Raw genomic sequence first — 20,280 nt, 5'->3', positions numbered from 1 at the left:
CTTTCTCTCTGTTTTCTTCCCACTCTTCTTTCTTCCCCTTGAGGTATCTCATCCATGTTCAAACCTGCTCGGAGGAATAGTTGGATTATTTTTCACCCTGATGTTTACATAAAAGAGTTGATCCCTTTCAGAATTAATCATGTGAGCATTATGTCAAAGTATGAAGCAAAATGTTTAATGTTTGATTAAAGAAATTCTAGGAATTGGGAACAAGAATGAAAAGCATATAGAGGGCAGATAATTTTCTATGACTCCATATATGTCAGTGGGACTCTTCACATGAAATATGGGGAAGAGGAGGTTAAAAAGACAGACAATCATTTGGTAGTGTAGTGCCTAGGGCACGTGACTGCTAACCAGAAGGCTATGGTTCAAACCCACCAGCCACTCCTTACAAGGAAGGTTGGGCAATCTACTTCTGTAGTGATACTGCCTTAGAAACCCAAGGAGGGGTCGCTATGAGTGGGGTCTGACTCAACAGCATATAACAACAACAACACTTCTGGAAAATAAAGCTTATCTTTCAAATTTATTAAACTATAAGTACAAATACACTTTTTCTCCTTTTGATTTCAAGTTTACTTTCTGTGATTTTTACAATACCCCTGTGAGGCATTTAAGTATTAAAATCCCAATTATATAAAAGAAGAATTTGAGGTCAGAAGGTTATATAGCTTTAAGCCTGTTCTAAGAGAACAAAAACACATTTAAACCTGATAAGATGAATGAACAAGATGAATGAGGACATTAATGATTTTTGAAACAACATCACAGAGTATAATTTAATAAACAATGAATTTGAAAAATTTTAAATAATATATCATTGAAATAGCAGCCCTGAATAATTTATTCCTTCTGGACACACGTGTTAAGTGCTTGCTATCTTCTATGCACTAGAAATGAAGGAATGAAAGTCATGGTTCTTCTTTTTCTACAGTATTCTTATCAGGCAGGGGACAAGACAAATAGATAAGTAAAATACAGTGTAATGAGTATTATGATAGAAGCCCTTTTAGTTCAGGGAAGACTCCAGTGTCTATATGGTAAATAAGGATTTCACTAAGAGAATGGGTGTAGGAGGAAAAAATCAAGCAGAATGTAAAATATGTATAAATAACTAGAGGCTTGAGAAAACATGATTTCTATAAGAAAGATCCTCCTCAAATGAACCTTTTACACTTTTTCTTGGTTAAAATGAGGAACAATGTATTAGTAAGAAATTTTGCATGGGTTGTTGTTTGTTTGGACACCAAAGATACTAGTAGTCTTGAGGAAAGCAAGAATTCTTGACAAAATAAACTTAGGTAAGGATCAGCTTATTGTATATTCACTTCCATTTTGCTTTTAGGTCTGACATGACAGTATTAGGGAATTTTATACCCTATCACCCACAGGCAAGTCAAGAGTCACCTTTCCTTGGGCTCCTTGCCCCTTTACTCACAATGTGAGTAGGAATACTCTTCTCTCTTGAGAATCTTTCACAGCTCAATGTATTTTCTGCATTTTTATTCTTTCCTATTTAATGTCCTCTGACACAAAAAACAAAACCAAACTCACTGCTGTCTAGTCGATTTTGCTCACAGTGACCCCTCTTTGGGTTTCCGAGGCAGTATCTCTACAGAAGTAGATTGCCCACCTTCCTTCCAAGGAGTGGTTGGTGGGTTTGAACCACCAGCCTTCTGGTTAGCAGTCAAATGTCTTAGGCACTATGCCACCAAAACTCCTTCTTTCTGAGACAAAGGGTTAAAAATAAAAAGGCAAACATTTTTACATAAATCAACATTTTATCCCTGAGTGTTCTTAAAAGGCCACTCCTGGGAAGGAAGATGGGGCAATCTACTTCCGTAGATACTGCCTTGGAAACCCAAGGAGGGTTTGTTATGAGTCAGATCCGACTCCATAGCAGTGGTTGTTTTGTGTTGCATTCTTAAAAGAACTACCTTCACACTGTGGTAGTTTGTGAGTTGTTATGAAGCTGGAAGCTCTGCCATCAGTCTTTCAAATACCAGAAGGGTCAACCATGGTGCACAGATTTCAGCAGAGCAGAATAAGGCTGACTACGCAGAAAGATTCGGTAATCTATTTCCAAATTTTAACCAATGAAAACCTTATGGGTCATAACAGAACACTGTCTGACTTGCTTGTTTTGGACACATCATCATAAAAGATCAATCGCTAGATGAGAATATTACGTTTGGTGAAACAGAAGACCAAAGAGGGTGAGGGAGACCCTTGGTGAGATAGACTGGAACAATAGCTACAATGATGGACTCAAAGTAGTGGGCAATTATGAAGATGATGCAGGAATGGGCAACATTTTACTCTGTTACATATAAGGTCACCATGAGTCGGAGCCATGGACTTAATTAATAATAACAAATTGGTTTAAAAATTTTGTTTTCTGGTGTCAGGACATAAACATATATATGCACATCCATGTTTATTGCAACATTGTTCACAATAGCAAGGAGATGGAAACAACCTAAGTGCCCATCAATGGATGAATGGATAACCAAACCATGGTATACATACACAATGGAATAATATGAGACATTAAAGATTAATGAAGTATCTGTGAAATACCTCACAATCTGGATAAACCTGGAGGACATTATGCTGACTGAAATAAGTCAATCACAAAAGGGAAAATTATGTATGAGTCTACTATTATAAAAAAAAAAAAAAAAAGGAAAGGTTTACATACAAAAAAAAATTTTTTGATGGTTAACAGGGATGCAAGGGGAAGGGAAAAAAAAAAAACACTAACAAAAAAGCAAAAAAAAAAAAAAAAAGAAAAAGAAAACCCACTGCCTTCAATCATAGCAACCCCTCCTTGGGTTTCCTAGGTGGTATCACTATGGAAGTAGATTGCCTAACCTTCCTTCCGAGGAGTGGTTGCTGGGTTTGAACTTCCAGCCTTCTGGTTAGCAGTCAAATGTTTTAGGTACTATGCCACCAGAGCCTTTGGGGAAGGGAAAGGCAATATTAAATAAGGGGATGATCAGCACAATATCACTAAGGCAAAGGAAGACATGGAGAGATGTATAAGAGTTATAGCAAAGGGAAATATCATTACATACACAATCATGCAATATCAGTAATATTGTTGTTGTTGTTATGTGCTATCGAGTCAGACCTGACTCATAGTGACCCTTGGGTTTCCGAGGCAGTATCACTATGGAAGTAGATTGCCCAACCTTCCTTCCGAGGAGTGGCTGGTGGATTTGAACCACCAGCCTTCTGGTTAGCAGTCAAGTGCCTTAGCCACTATGCTACCAGAGCTCCTAATATCAGTAATAGCAAACAGTAATCTATAAGAAGATGCATAGGCAGACAAGCAAGGTGAACAGGAATGGGTAGGTGCATGGGATTACACCTATGACCACATATGACTCACATTTGGCACCATATATGTCTATCAATTTATTTGTATGTGCTGTGTATTTATCCATGTATTTAGTAGAGATATCAGGGGGCAAAGTTATAAAAACTTCTTAGCCCTAATCAAATACATCGAGGTAATAAATCACTGGGCTTATGGGCTTGGGACCACAAGCTCAAGGGACAGCTAACTCAATTGGTACAATGTAGTTTACAAAGACAGTGTTCTACATTCTACTGTGGTGAGTAGTGTCTGGGATCTCAAAAGTTTGCAAGGGGCCATCGAAGGTGCAATTATTGGTTTCTTTCTGTTCAAAGCAAGGAAGAGTGAAGAAAATTAAAGACATATGGAAATAAATAGTCCAAAGGACTAATGGACAACATGAACCACAGTATCCTCAAGCCTGAGACCAGAACTAGATGGTGCCCGGGTACCACTACCAATAGCTATGGAAGTGATCGTAATAGAAGATCCTGGATAGAGTGGAAGAAAAATGTGGAACAAAACTCAAAATCATAAACATGATCAGGCTGACTGGTCTTATAGAGACTGGTGGAATCCTTGAGACTGTGGCCCTTAGTCACCCTTAAAGCCTGAAACTGAACTCACCTCAGTGGCTCAACTTTCAGCCAAATGACAGCCAGGTCTATAAAGTGAACAATAACATTAGAGGGGCACACACTCCTTAGAACAATCAGCCATATGCAACCAAGAAAAGCAGCTTTGCCCAGGAATAAAGCTCAGAAGGCAGGAAGGGATAGGAAAGAAGGGCAAATAATGGGTATGAATTGTTGACTAGAAAAACAATTTGCTCTGTACTTTCACTTAAATCACAGTAAAAGGTTAAAAATAAATGTTTTCTTTAAACATGTTAAAAATATATAAAATGAATCTCCTAAAACAAAGGTAGGGTAATCTATCTCAAGTAGGAAACCATAAATATGGAAGAGTCTAACTTTAATTTTGCTATTCCATCCCAAAGCCTGGTGATAAACTTGGCCCTTTAAGACCACAGTTCTAAATGAAGGTAACATAATTTTCCATTTATCCTCTTTATGGAGATCTCTGTGAATTAATCAGAATGTGTGTAAAAACATTTGCACTCCTTAGAATAAAGATCATGTAGATGCATGATTTGTAAGTGTGAAGTATCACAACTATTTCCTAGGTTATTTAACTTACATTGTAGATAAAAATATATATTTTTGGCACACTGATTACAGCTCTAAAACTCTTATAATTGCCTTTTGGTTCCAATTAGCTTACAAAATTCTCCCTGTGGAACATTTGGGTATTCTTAAATGACAATGGAGCAAATAAAATCCCATGATAAAGGACAACACATACTTGTTTTTTCACAGGCTTTATTCTAAGAAGAAAACACATATAAAGCCCTCTATTATAATAGAAGCCATGGAATGGTTTTACATTTGACCGTTTCTCTTTCTTACCCTCTCTCTCACTGTCCGATAAGTATAATCTCTAGCTTTTTGGGGGGGGGGGTTCCTAATATGAATAACTTCCCTCATCAAAAAGGATGTTTTTCTTAGTTACTAAGTCCTTATTATCATATATTATAACAAGGATTTACATGCAACAGGTTTCCCATCACTGGTGTCATATTATGGTCAGAAATTGTTCTGTATGTTGTTATACTCAGTAAAAACTATGCCTTACACCTGCAGCACTAGGAAATGTATCCTAAATGGCCAATTTCCTGTCTTATATTCATTTCACTTTAACATAATTTTATTGAGCTTTCAAGGGAAGAGAAATGAAAAAAGAAGACAAAGAAGAAACGAAGAAGCTGTCCAAATGAATCCCTTCAACACAAAAACTGAACAAAGTACATTTTACAGCTCTATTGACAACCATTGTTTGAAAGAAGTTATAATGAAAATGCAGATAGCTCATTTACTTCAGTACCATTAGAAATTACTGTTGTTATAATAATAATACAGACTAGACTCAAAGCTATTCAAAGAAAGAAAGTTCCTGAAAAATAATGGAGGATAATTTGTATTCTTTGGACACACAGTATGTAGAAAAAATGACAGTCTTCAATAAAATTCAACTTTCTACATTAATAAATAAGTGACTCACTTGGTGTGAAGGTGGGTGTTCTGGTTACCTAGTGCTGCTCTGACAGAAATATACCACAAATGGGATGGCTTTAACAAACAGGAGTTTATTCTCTTTTGGCTTTAAGTCCAAGTTCAAAGTGTCAGTCTCTAGGGCCTGGGTGAAAGCCCTCAACCTTGGGGTCCAGCTCTGCCTCCTGCTTCCAGCCCACTGGAGCTAGAGGCCTTTCTTCACTCAGAGAGTTGCTGGCTGCTGAGGCTGACAAACCCAAGGTTGACAAGTAAAAAGGCACAGTCTGATGTTATTAAACCACACGGCAGGCCATTAACTTAAGTCCTAAGGTTGGCAGAGCATGGCAGGCTGCTAAACAACGGCACAGCTACATGCAGGGTCCAAGCATGCCATAAACTAGAGACTATCCCCAAGGCTTCTCCTTATATACAGGAAGCAGACCACATCCCTAAAGCAGCTACTCCCACCATGGAGTTGATCGCCAGTCTCATCATGGGGAATAACTACCACCAGCTGCCCAGCCACTCAACCAGACCCAGCCAAGCTGATATACAAATTTAACTACCACAGTGGGGGAACCAGAAGAGGAAAGAAGTTTAGAAAGCATACATTCTTGAAAAATTCCAAATAAGCCACAGCACTTAAGTAGACAAAGACACTTTTGACATTCAACAGTAAAGCCACTGCTGTATCCCAATAAATACTCTAGATTTTTATCTATGTTTAACTCTAGACAGATTTGTAACAATATGATTTTCAAAATTCCTTAATAAAACAAATTCAAAATGGTGACCAGTCACATCACCTTGTCTAGCTCTGATAATGCTTAGATCATTAATGTCAGGAAGTTAGAAATTAGCTGTTTTGTTAATGATCCTCAGTGTGAATTACAGTGCCAGACACACAATAGGTACTTCATAGGGAATTTAATGGATGGGTAAGTGCATAGATGGGTGGAAAAAAAGCAGGAGCTACTTTTCAATGCTAGAACCCTTTCATAAATTATTTATTTTATTATATACATAGTGACTATTTTTACTCCCTTTTTAGAGATGATGAAACTGAGGTTCACAGAGTTTAAATAACTTGTTTAAAGTCATACTGCTAGTATATGGCAGAGTCAGTAAATAAAGCTCAGCAAAATGAACAAGAATTACCTAAATTCTAGCAAAGGGATTAAAAAAAAAAAACTTGCTTCTCTGGTGCTAATTCCATGAAATCTCAAATGAGATCCAATCAATTGGATAGAAACTAAAAAGAGGTGCTTAAAAGCACCTCTGCTCAGAAGCAACTGAAAAAAAAAAAAAAAAAGGAGTCTCAATGGGGGAATCACATATTTTAGGACGCAAACTATAAAGTATATGTCTTCTCTGAACATCAAAATCTACAAATTAATGTACGTGAAACCACTGTAAACACACTTAAAAACTCACATGACTTCAAATAATCAAGTCAATCACATTCTTCATGCATTTAAACCCAACAAGGAGGAAAGATTGATGTTCAGAGATTTGAAACATGCCATCCTAGATCATATAATAAAGCACAGATTCAGCCCAGTTTCTACATATACCTTCTAAATGTGCGGTTTGTGAAGACAGCGTTGGTTTTATCATGAGAGTCTTGGGCCATGATAAGATCTGAAGTAAGTTTTCAATCAGAGAAAAAAATAATATCAAGTTCAGTATACTTGATACAATTTTAATTGTATACTTTTATTATATAATAATTATTTGAAAATGTACTCTTCATTGGTAACTCATAGCCAAAGTATTCAGTTCATTGCTTAGTAAGTTGGCTTTCTATCAATGACCAAATATTAAGCTGAGGATAATGTCACATAATTACCACAGAATCTTACTGACTGAATCATCTAACCAAATGGCTGTCCTAGTCCATATCAGATTTATCTGGGGTTTTATATAAACTCATGCCAGGGCTCAACCCAGAACAACTGTGTCTAAGTATTTGGAAGGCGAGCTCTATGTTGACATTATTGCAAAGCCCCACAAATGATTCGATCAGGATTGCAAGAACTGCTCAACTCTCCTCATGTAACAGATCTGTAAGCCATGTAGTGATTAAGTGAGTGATCCAGACTGTACAACCATTTGGCTACAGATTCATTTCTTGAATATAGCTTTTCTCATTCTGCCATGGTTCCTTTTAATAATTTTTTGGCTTAAAATCCTTGGGATGGCTTAGGTATGTCTATAAGACAAATCTGACTCATGCTACATTTTTTGCTGGAAATAACATATGAGCTTTCAATATAATCCTGAAATTTTAAACATGTCACTAGAGGCTAACAAGTATGAATGATTCTTCTAAAGACAAGAGATCAGGTGTCAAAACCAACAATTAGAGTTGGTAACTGAAAGGTGAGCAAGTGTCCTGAGTTGTAAGTAGAGTTGGCTCTCAATACATGTCTGCTGACCTAAATATATATATATGTTAATTGTTCTATGTTCCAGAAATTAGCCTTATTTTTTGTTCTTAACTATTAGATATCTCTTCCCCTCAACACATACACAAGCACACATATACACAGTCATCCAATAGTTCTCATTTCTCCTACAGTTCTCCTGAGAGCTTCCAAAACCATTCTACCATCACACCAGAAAATTGTCATGTTTCCAGGCTACTGAAAGGATAGGATTAATAACAATTTTTGTTTAAATAGAAAAGGCAGCCATATATTTTAATGAAAAGGTGCTGGACTGGTTGACTTGGAACCTGAATTATGGTTTTTTCCCAATACAGTGTGCTTCGAGGAATGAATGAAATAACAAATCTAAAACGTTATGAAAAAATAAAAAGCACCATTCAAACCCAATAAAAAAAATAGTAAAGCAACTAAAAAAAAAAAAAATTAACTACACAAGTAAGTTTTACAAGCTAAAGTACCAGGAAACACACACACACATACACACACACAAACAAGAGTGGAAAAGAACAGAAGGCATGGTTAGAAAAAGATGAGGACCAAAATTGTTTTTTACAGTTAAAACAACTCTAAACACACACTATGCCTGTTTCTAGGATTCCTGCTAAGCTGAATTCCCAGTGTTATCTCAAAAGTACCAGTTTGAGATCCACTTATATATACAAAGATCTTCAACATTTTGCAATTGGCTTGACTACTTCTTGCTACTTTCTCTACAATGAGAAACTGATTGGTATTCAGTGTCCTTGGGAACCACCTAGAAAATCATTGTATACTTAGGGTTGTCCAGACAGCTTAATTTTTCTTCCTGTCTGTGGTACACTGTGACTTTGGTGGTCCCCAGTGAACCATATCTCCTGTATTCAACTTGTAGAGTCCCTTCTCCTTATACCTGGGCTGGGCTGGGCCCTTCTCCTGCTTTAACCAATGGAATAATGCAGAACTAATTCTGTGCCAGTTCTTGACATAAGCCTTAAGATCTGACAGACTCTGGCTCTTGGGAGCCAGCTACTTCTTCTAAGAAGTGAGACCACTATGCTGTAAGGAAGCCCAAGGAACTACTGCAGAGGGCCATCTGGTTGAAAACCTCAGCTGATTTCCTAGAGGGTGGCTAGCACCAACTGCCAGTCCTGTGGAGGAGGCCATTTTGGACCTTAGCAGCACCAAGACAATTTCTCATGAAGCAGAAGAACCACCTTGTCAACCCGTAGCATTATGAAAAACAATTACCTGTTGTATAACAAGTAAAACACTGTCAAACTTTGATGGTAGTACCATAAATCCATGAAAATATTTCTAATATCAGTTTCTTTAGCATAAAGAAAGCTACCTCCTTACACAGGACATAAGCCTCACTTTGCTGTTCTTACAAAGCATAAAGTTGAGAAGGGCAGCATGAACTTTATCCATAAATAATATGCTTGTAAGAGAAGAAGTAGGGACAAGAATGCCTTGATTTGAATCTTATTTCTGCCAAGTTACTGGTTGTGCAACCTTGGGAAAGCTACTTAGCCTCACAGTGTCTCAATTAGCACATCTGTAAAATGGAGATAACAGTAGTACTCATTTTGTAAAATTTTCCTGAGTAGTATTTAAAAAAGAAAAAAACTCATTGCCATCAAGTCAATTCCAACTCCTGGCAACCTCCATCAGGTTTCCAAGGCTGCAAAATCTTTTTTTTTTTTGAACTGTGATTTGGGTGAAAGTTTACAGAGCAAATTCATTTTCCATATAGCAGTTCACATACACTTTGTCTCATGACATTGACTACAATTTACCCCAATACAACAGCTGACCTCCCACTTTCTCCTGATAGTTACCTCTTCCCTGTGTCCATCCCTCCATGCACTCCTGCCCCCTGAGCTGTCTCCCTGTGCATAAGCAGCCCTTCTTTCTCCCATGCTTTTTTTTCTCCAAGTACTCTATCTACCTTGGGTAAATGTTCATCTCATATGTCTGTCTTTTTTTTGGCTAGAAGCCAAAGGAGTGGGTTCAATTCCAGACCTGAAGGGCAGTTAGGGGCCATCTCAGTGGTTCCACCAGGCTCTATCAGGCCAGCAAAACTGGTCCCCACCAACTTTGTTTTTTTCTAAATGATTTTGACTTTTGTTCCACATTGTTCTCTCTCTCTATCCAGGATCTCCTACACAGATCCCCCTCCGAGCGGTTGACAGTGGTAGTCAAGCACTATCTAGTTCTTTTGCTCTCAGAGTCGTATAGGCTGCGGACTGCATGGTGTACCTGTTGCTTGGACTAATTATTTCCATGAATCTTTGGTTTTCTTCATTCTTCTTTGCTCTGGACAATGAGAGACCCATCTAGATGGCTGCTTGCAAGCTTTTAAGATCCCAGTCGCTACTCGCCAAAGTAGGAGGTGGAACAATGTTTTGTGTAGTATGTTATGACAATGTTTTGTGTAGTGTGTTATGCAAGGCTGTAAAATCTTTACAGAAGTAGATTGCCCCATCTTCCTTCCATGGAGTGGCTGGTGGGTCTGAACTGCTGACCTTCTGGTTAGTAGCCAAATGCATTATCCACTATACCACCAGAGCTCATTCCTGAGTAGTATATGTATATATTAACATATGTCAAGTATGCTAAGAACACTACCTTGCAGATAACAACATTAGTTGTTGCTGCTATTATTTTCATTATTATTGTAAGAAAGGAGTAACTCACTCAAACTCACTGCCATAGAGTCAGATCCGACTCATAGTGACCCCTCCTTGGGTTTCTGAAGCAGTACCACTACAGAAGTAGATTGCCCAATCTTCCTTCCGAGGAATAGCTGGTGGGTTTGAACCGCCAGTCTTCTGGTTAGCAGTCAAATGCCTTAGGCACTACGCCACCAATAAATAAAAGGAAATTCTATTTTTTCCGGGAATAGGGATAAGAGAAAGAGGACAGATAGGATAAGAAAAGCTTCACAGAGGTGGCTCCAAGTAAACTGGAGGTAGGTAGGGGTATATTTGAGTGATGAAAAACATACAGCATCTGAGAAACTGATGAGAGATAAAGTCAGAGAAGTAAAAAGAGATTGCAACATGGATCATCTCACTCGCAAAGCCTCTGCTCAGGCCAAGAAGTGTGAATTCTGCATGGCCAGAAGGAAGACACTGAGAAACTTCCCCAAGGGGTTATGTGATTACCTCTGAACTTTGCAGTGATATAGAGGATGGCCAGGGTAGAGAGGTTCTGGAAGTAAGGAGGTCACTTACAAGGTAATCTCAGATGTCATGTAACAGTTGATCAGAGTAGATGCTAGACAGTTACAGTGGAGATAGAGAAGGATATGGATTGAGAGTGAGTTAGAAAGTAAAAGGAGAAAGATTTGATAACGAAAGGCATGTGGCAGGGGTCAGTGACAGGAAGAGTACAGAAAATATACAGATTTCAGACTTGAGTGTTGGAAGGTAGATGAATTTAGATGGTTATGTGATCAATAAATACGGATATAAAACACTTAAACAACACTGTAAATTACTCTGATCTACTTGACATTTGTAGAACATCCTATCCACAAAAAACAGAATAGATATTATTTTCAAGTGTACACAGAGCATTTATCAAGATAGGCCATATTCCATAAAATTCATCTTAGTAAATGTAAAATGATTCAAGTCATATGAACTGTGGTCATGATAATGGAATTAAATTAGACATTATAAATAGAAATATATGTGGAACACTCCCATGTACTTGGAAACTACATCAAAATAAACCCATAAATCAAATTAAAAAAGAGATGAGAAAGTATTTTGGACTAAGTGAAAATGAAACTACCGCATACCAAAATGTCGAGGAGGTAGCAAAAGTAACACTTAGAGGAAAATATATAGCACTAAATATATTAGGAAAGTAAGTAAGAAATGTTCTCAAATCAATCAACAAACACTCTATCTTAAGACACTAGAAGAAAAGGAGCAAATTAAACCCCAAGTAAGAAGTAATAAATATCAGAGCAGAAATGAATGTAATAAAAAATGAAAAACAATGGAGAGAATTGATGACACCAATCTCTGGTTCTATGGGACTATCTATCTTTAGATGCCAAGCCACATGAACATCACCCAGGAGCAGAAACAAGGAGCTCGAAAGAAACAAGGAGCTTCCTCCAGAGCCTACAAAGAAGGAAGGCCTTATTCTAGAGCTGGCACCCTGACTTCAGACCTCTAACCTCCTCACACTGAGAAAATACATTTCTGTTGTTAAAGCTACCTGCTTGTGATATTTTCATTATAGCAGCATTAGAGACTAGTTCCAGAAAAGGGCCATCACTATAAATTCTACAAATATCAAAAAGAAAGAACTACTGATACAGAAACATGAATGACCAGATAATTATGTTGAGTGAAGAAACTCACACAAACAAGAATACACATGATATTATGTACCACATAAAATTATTAAAAATGTAAACTCATCTAAAGTGACGGAAAGCAGAACAGAAATTGCCTATGGATTCAGGAGTATCAGATAGAGGTGGGAGGGAAGGATTCCCAAAGGGCTCACTAAAACTTCGAATATTGATGGATATGTTTATTATCTTGATAATCAAATGCACACTTATTGTGTTAAAAATTTAACTATGCGTTAGATTTAGGGGGTGGAGGTCCAGAGGTAGGGAGCAAGAACCAAGGGACAGAGAGACTTAAGAATGATTAGTATAAACAGACAAGATAATTAATACAACCAGATAAAAGGTAGAGTTATTCGTGGTTTAAGATGAGAGGAACCTGAGCTTATTTATATGCGAGGAAAAGGAACCAGCAGAGAGAATGAAGTTGAAATTTTAGGAGTCAAAGCCAACTTATGAAATATAGGATGAAAAATCCAAGAACGAAAATGAGTCTTGAGGAACTTTATGGGTGAAAATACAGATATATTTTGTGGAGTGGAAGATTCAGTAACAGACTGAAAAGTTAGTGAGATTTGAGTTTGTTATTTTCTCTCTTCCTTTTCTGGAAAGATGAAACATGAGAGGAGTAGGATAATTAAGAAGAGTGGTAGAACTTTGGAATAGTCACTGCTAAAGAAATTGAAATGATGTTTAGAGATGAATGTGTGATTTAAGTACATTCGTCTGTAACAAGATGATAGATAATGAAATAGTTTTAATCAAACAAATAGCTGTCATGTAGACATATGCAAATGTCATTGAGTGGTCCTTTAAAGTTTTATCTCTTTACCTACAGACAAATTTCACTCATGCTAATCTTTCTGGTGATCCCTTTTCCCCTTTCCCTCAATGCACTATACATTTAAAAGAAATCCTTTAACTCGATGGAGAATATTTCTAACACACACATGAAAATACAGAATAACTTAATGAACCAGTATCTTACCATTCAGCTTTATCAAATCTTAATATGATAACATATTTACCTCAGTTAGAAAATTCCTTCAACCAAATACAGGCTTATTGGTCAGAAGAGATTTCAACACCAGCAAACATCAACATACTCAATTATTTTTCACATTTCATATATTTCATGAATAATGCCCACAGCATCTCTGAGATCTTTAGGTATTAGTGTGGGTAAGCACAAATCAAATATGGCAAGAAACGGCCACTGGTAAGCTAATTAGGTAGCTCCCCTGAAGTGAAATGTTAATGTATGAAAGCCATGCAAATTAGATCATACCCACAGGCCCTGGGTATGGAAAAAAATGCCCTGGCAAAGTATGAATTTTTAACAAAAATAATAATTAAGACTCACAGCACTGAAATTATTTTTCTTTAGTATTCTAACATTCATTGCCATTTTGGCATTGGTAAATATAGGGAAGGCTAAGATAAAATAATTTTGCCCCAAATCACGTATAATCTCTGAAGCTGAAACATGTAATTTGTTTCTATCGACAAGAACTTTATTCTCTAAGCAGTAATAAATCATCCATTAAGTAGAAAAATTTGTAATCTCAATAGTACCTGCCAAAACAGACTGTGTGCATCTCCTCTCAGAAGTTCAACTGTGTCCCCTGCCTGGATGTGTAATGGGGGTCCTTCATGAAGAGCAGGGGCTGGTGTTCCATTGTAGTTCCTAATCACCTGCATCTTGGGTAAGCCTGAAAATAAGCAAAACACATTTTAGCATTGAGAAACTACTGATGTGTGATGTCCAAATGCACTTAACAAAACAAAACAAAACAAAAACAGAGCTATTACTAATGTTACAAAGATTTAATAACACCTGGTCCAAGTAAACATTTGAAGTAACTACACTGGAATGCTTTTCAACTTTCTCATTATTTGAGATGGTAAAGGAGTAAGATGCATATTTATCCCTGGATCCCTTACATACTTTTCTTCTCCTTCACCATCATTCTCTTTCAGTTGAAAACATATTTTTTTCAGCTGATAACTGCTCCATAAAAAACACATCACGTACAGTTTAATGGAAAAGAATAAATATTTTCATCAACTCTATCCTTTCTGCCTATTACTTTCCTCTCGGGCATTGGCCGATTTCATCACTAAGGAGGCTCACCCTTTCTGTGTATGTATCACATTGCCCAGTATAAGGCTCATATCTTAAGGTTATCTTTGTAATTCAAAAGCAAAAAAGTGATGGATGTGCCACTGCAAAACTTAAGACATTTATATGGAGAAACTCTTCAGGCTCAAATTTAGGCTTGCAAAACAGACCCAATAAAGGGTACATGTCTAAGCCAACAGCATACATAGTACTTAAATAAACATATAAAAATAAACAGGTCCAATCCCTTTTCTTCTTATTTCTTTGAAAGTGCAATGAAGGCCTCAATTCAATATTTGACCAGCTGCTTCAATTGCACAAGGGCCTAATTGTGCTAATATTGGTTACAAGAGGACAAACTCACAATCACCCTTTCATTTAGAGGTGAAAATGCTCTCTCCTAAAACAGATCACTCATAAACATGATTATTTGTTATATATTCAGGAGTCGGAGGAAGGTTGGGCAATCTACTTCCATAGTGATACTGCCTCGGAAACCCAGACTATGAGTCTGATCCAACTTGATGGCAGTGGGTTGTTATACTTCAAGACTTTTTATTATAATGATCAGCCATGGTAAAACTGTAACTGCCTGAAAATGCTTCACTAAACCCAAAGAGGGGTTGCTATGAGTCGGGTCCAACTCAATGGCATATAACAACAATAACAACAACAAACATTTAAAGATGAATGATTGTCATTAGGTTCTAGATGTCCAAGTTATCTAGAAAAGGCTTCAATTCCAGATGAAATGATTCAGCAAACAGTTTAACAAAATCCTCACAATACTTTTCAGCCACCACCCCAGAAGAGGGAAAACATTCTAGCAAATAAAGGTTTCTATAAATCAAACAGAACTGAAACATTTTTTAGTCAACACTTTTATCAATCTAGAAAATCAGAAGGAAGAAAGCTATGATGCCCTTCACCCCAATTTGGCTGCTGAGGCATGTTATGAGTTGCCACATCTCCCCACTGCTTCAGTTCTTGTGCCCCAGAACCCCTGGAGGGATGACTTTAATCCCATGTCTTTCATGAAACAGTTCCCCTACCAGATGTTTATAAGGTAGTGCCCTAACACAAACAGCAGACTTTATCATCCCTCCCCCAAAACAATACTCCACAATAGAACTCTCCATATTGTCTATCAGACTTGCTTTCCACACACTGTATATAAATTCCTTGAACATTCGTTGTTGTTCTTGGGTACGGTCAAGTTGAATTTGGACACATTTCAACCCCCTGTAACAGAGCACAACTGCGGCATAGGGTTTTCTAGGCTGTAGGTTCCTATAGGTTTATAGGACCAGATCATTAGGTCTGTCTTCCTTGGAGCTGCCAGTTGGGTTCACATTGACAATCTTTTGGTAAGCATCTGAGCACTTAACTGTTGTGGCACCAGGGCTGCTTGCCTAGAGTATAAAATCCCCCAAAAAACCAAACCCATTGCCATGAAGTCATTTCTGACTCACAGCACCCTACAGGACAGAGTAGAACTGCCCCATAGGCTTTCCAAGGCTGTGATACTGCCTCAGAAACCCAAGGAGGGGTCGCTATGAATTGGGCCCAACTCCATAGCACATAACAACATAACAACAATCTTTATAGAAGCTGTCACATTTTTCTCCCATGGAGCAGCTGGTGGATTCTAACTACTGACCTTCTAGTTAGCAGCTGAAAGCTTAACCATTGTGACACTAGGGCTCCTTGCCTTGAGTATAGAGAGTACTCATTTTACACATTTTATCAATTTGCTGCTGTTAATTTATAATAGAACCTAAGAATCCAATATACACTATTGTATTTTTATACAAATAGCATGCATGTATTATGTTTTTGCAAACCATGCAACTCCCTCGTACATCAGTTTCCTATGTGTACTATGTGTGTTATATGTGTGTGTGTTACTTATGTGTGTGTGTTACATGCAAAAAATACAGTACTGATTTAGAAATATGTTGAGGAGGGTACATGTAGTAGTTAAGTTGTATGTCAACTTGGCTGGGCCTGGTTTTGAGTGGCTAGGAAGCTGGATGTAGTGATTCTCCATGATGAGATTGGAAATCAACTCCATGGTGAAATCTACAGGAGAGCTAAGTAGCTGCTTTAGGGATGTAGTCTGCTTCCAAAATATAAGGGGAAGTTTTGAGAAAGGTATCTCAGTTTTTTGGCATGCTTAGACCCTGTATGTAGCTGAGTCTTCATTCAGCAGCCTGCCATACTTCCTGCCGATCTTTGAACTGTCTCTGGACTTGAACTAGTGGCCTGGGATGTTGTTTGGTAATCTTGGGACTGTGCCATTTTATTTGTTAACCTTGGGTTTGTCAGCCTCAGCAGCTAATAGCTGCTTAAGAGAAGCCGTTGGCTTCAGTGGGCTTGGAGCAAGAAGTAGAGCTGAAGCCCAAGGTTGAGGGGCTTTCACCCAGACCCTAGAGGTGGCACTTGAACTTGGACTTCTAACGTCCAAAACTGTAGGAGAATAAATTCCTGTTTGTTAAAGATATCCATTTGTGTATTTCTGTTAAAGTGGAACTTTGTTATGTTATGTTATGTTATGTTATGTTATGTTATGTTATGTTATGTCATGTTATGTCATGTAATGTTATGTTATGTGCCATCGAGTTGGCCCCGACTCATAGTGACCCCTCCTTGGGTTGCTGAGGCAGTTGTTGTTGTTGTTATGTGCCGTCGAGTCAGCCCTGACTCATAGCGACCCCTCCTTGGGTTTCCGAGGCAGTATCACTACGGAAGTAGGATTGCCCAACCTTCCTTCCGAGGAGTGGCTGATGGGTTTGAACCGCCAGCCTTCTGGTTAGCAGTCAAGTGCTTTAGCCACTATGCTACCAGAGCTCCTGCTGAGGTAGTATCATTACAGAAGTAGATTGCCCAACCTTCCTTCCGAAGAGTGGCAGGTGGGTTTGAACTGCCAGCCTTCTGGTTAGCAGTCAAGTCCTTAGGCACTACGCCACCAGAGCTCCTAAAGTGGAACTAGGGAACCAAAACAGTACAATATAAAGCATATATATATATTTTTAAAATGGAGTATGGTTTGTACTTTACCTAAATGATGATTATTCCATGTTTGGGGGTGAGATTTGGGGTTAGTCTCAGTTTAGTTGAGCATTTCTAGGGCAAGGAAAGCATCTCATTTAGTAGGTCCCCTGGGTAATTTTGCTTTTATGCCAGTTTATAAATAGAATCTGAAGGAGTCTTTAAACCTGAAATAGCTGATGTGGCCTCAAATACTAGGGCAGTCAAGTGATCAAGAGGGCTCTAGTCCTCACTAAAGTTATGTCTGCTGCTACCACCACCAGGATAAAAAGGAACAGAGCCATGTGACAAATGTTGGCAACAGCAGTTCTTTTATTGCCAGCATGCCCACGTTAGTCATTCTCAAGAAGAAACAATTGAAAAATTCATAGAGTGTTTAGAAAAGAAATTTAACTTTGATGACATTCTGCCACTCAAATATATATGAGGGATTAAAATACAGAAATGAGCAGGCAATATAAGAAGGCAGCCAGGTGTCAGGCAGGGAATAAGGTCGCCTCATATATCTTTATGGATGGATTGCATATGGCCCATAATACATGGTCCAATAAAATCATAATATTTAAAATGGAAAACATTACATATTGATATACTCTAGTCAAGAAAGAAGACTTAGGTATCCTGTGAAGTAGGAACAATGGACTTTGGTTTTACCCCAAACCCGTTGCTATGGAGTTAACTCTGACCCACGGTAACTCCATGTGTGTCAGAGTAGAACTGGGCTCCATGGAGTTTTCAATGGCTTATTTTTTGGCCATCTTTCAAGATGCCTCTGGGTGGACTTGAACCTCCAACCTTTCAGTTAGAAGCTAAGTGTGATGACCATTTGCACTACCCAGAAACTGCTTTGTAAAAATTATTTCTAATTTTTTTTTCCATTTACTCTACCTTTTCTTGCTATTATTATTTTCCTGGTTATGAACTACATTTAGAAAACTGATCTAAAAGCACACTAGCAGCATAAGGTATGTCGCTGACTTCATTTCAGAAACAAATATATGTGACCCTTGCTAACAATGATTGTTGAGCTCAGGTTATAGCCAAAAAGTCATTGCCACCAGCCTGAAGTCATCCATAAAGAACTTGTAAAGTGCAGTGTTTGACTCATTTTCTTTTTTCTGGGATGAGTTTTGAGGTTTAATATAAAGGAATTTATATTTTTCTAGTCTTTTGCTGGGATAATTTTTGGCCACTTATTTCTGATTGGCCAGCACTCCCCATCTCAGCACTGTCTTCCATCAGCACTCCAGGGCTATGGAGATCAAAGGGCAAAAGGAAAGATGGAGGGGGACAGAGACATGATGAGCTTTGACACTTTACACCTTGCCTCTGCAGCTTTCATACAGCAGGTGTTCTATAATACTGACGGAAGGAGCTGTTGCTTTCCAAAAGCCCGCTACATATTTCTTCTTTTACAAAAAAGGCACAGTAACGTTGCTAAGAAGGTGAACACAAGCACAGTAACTGATGGATCAAAATGCAAATAAAATAACAGAAGAGTGACTGAGTTAAACTTCAAGTCAGCACTCAATCATCAATATGACTGTCAATCTAACCACACAGCAGGCATCGCACTTTGTAAATGAGATCAAGAAAGGGGAAGCAATTATATTTCCAGAAGTTTATATCTGAATAGCCATTTAATGTTATAAGTGAAGGTTTTTTCCTCCCCTTATAAAAAGATCCCCAACAGGACCTAATCTCTTTAAAAATGTCCAGGATAGAACACTCACTGCATCCCCCTTTGGCAATTCATTCTCTGTTGCACACAAATTATTACCAAGGTCTTGCAGAAACTTAGTTAAAAATCTCTCTCTGTATAACTTCTACCCTTTGATCCACCTCCTTCCATTTGGAATTAAGCTAAATAAGGTAATTCCCAGGGTTTATTTTTTGTTTGTTTATCTTTTAAAATAACAAACAAACAAACAAACAAACAAAAAAAACAGATCAGCCCTTCAAAATTTGTTTGAGTTTAAAATCTGTAGGTCCTTACAAAATCCCATTCATATTTTCCCTTGGCTATCCATGCTTCAAGAGATTCTAAGATGCAAAACAGTATATGCTACAAAAGAAGAACTGTGATTTCCCTCATTAACACTGACCAATCAGAAATAAATAGCTGAAGGTTGTCCTAAAAAATGCTAAAAATAGATAAATTCTATTATATTATAAACTCAACTTACCCCAGATATCAGCTTCTTTCTTTTAAAAGAAATACAAGCCTGATCAGTGTTTAGTTTCTTTCTGCTCCAGAAAGTTATGTACAGTAGATATACTGGGACAATTACAAGGTTGTTCATTAAAATCTGAACATTTATAATGCAACTACCTTTAGAAATTAAATGTCAAATAATCATACATCATTTCAACATATATATTTGCCTCATCTCAGAAGTTCCCAAATCTTTATAATTAACTATCTTTAAGGGAAAAGAATTAAAATGGATAATCCAAAATTAGATCGCCTGCTGAATGTTTAGTTATTAACTTGTTTTGCTATTTTAGCTTATTTTATTGCCTATAACAAATGCTTTGTTGTATGCCTAATTATACCTTTGCATGTAAATTTAACATTCTGTTTAATAGTTTATGTACCTCTTAGTGAAAAATGAGAGACTGTGCCCTTTAACTATTGTTCACAATGATATTATGCTTGGCCTTAAATTAGACAAGGTTCCCAAGTCATCCTTATGTGTGAGGAATTCACAGTGTGAGAAGCAGCAATATGAAAACAGCACATGATGGTTAAAATTTAGTCAGTGGGGCTCAGATTAAATAAAACTGATTATGACATAGAACACTAGCTTCCAAAAATAATACACAGG

General features: G+C 37.6%; 1 protein-coding gene across 1 annotated transcript in view; it reads right to left on the bottom strand.

The window, feature by feature from the left end:
* VAV3 (vav guanine nucleotide exchange factor 3) overlaps positions 1-20,280 on the bottom strand; it is a 539,901-nt gene that overhangs the window by 65,876 nt on the left and 453,745 nt on the right. The window contains exon 20 of the mRNA XM_042782103.1: positions 13,855-13,991. Coding sequence (XP_042638037.1) covers positions 13,855-13,991 — 137 coding nt within the window. The remainder of the gene's footprint in view (positions 1-13,854; positions 13,992-20,280) is intronic.

Source organism: Orycteropus afer, unplaced genomic scaffold (assembly GCF_000298275.1).
Source record: "Orycteropus afer afer isolate SDZICR_OR568_19922 unplaced genomic scaffold, OryAfe1.0 scaffold00010, whole genome shotgun sequence".
Classification (NCBI taxonomy): domain Eukaryota; kingdom Metazoa; phylum Chordata; class Mammalia; order Tubulidentata; family Orycteropodidae; genus Orycteropus; species Orycteropus afer.
Note: the sequence above shows the minus strand (reverse complement) of the source record. Positions and strands in the feature narration are given on the sequence as shown.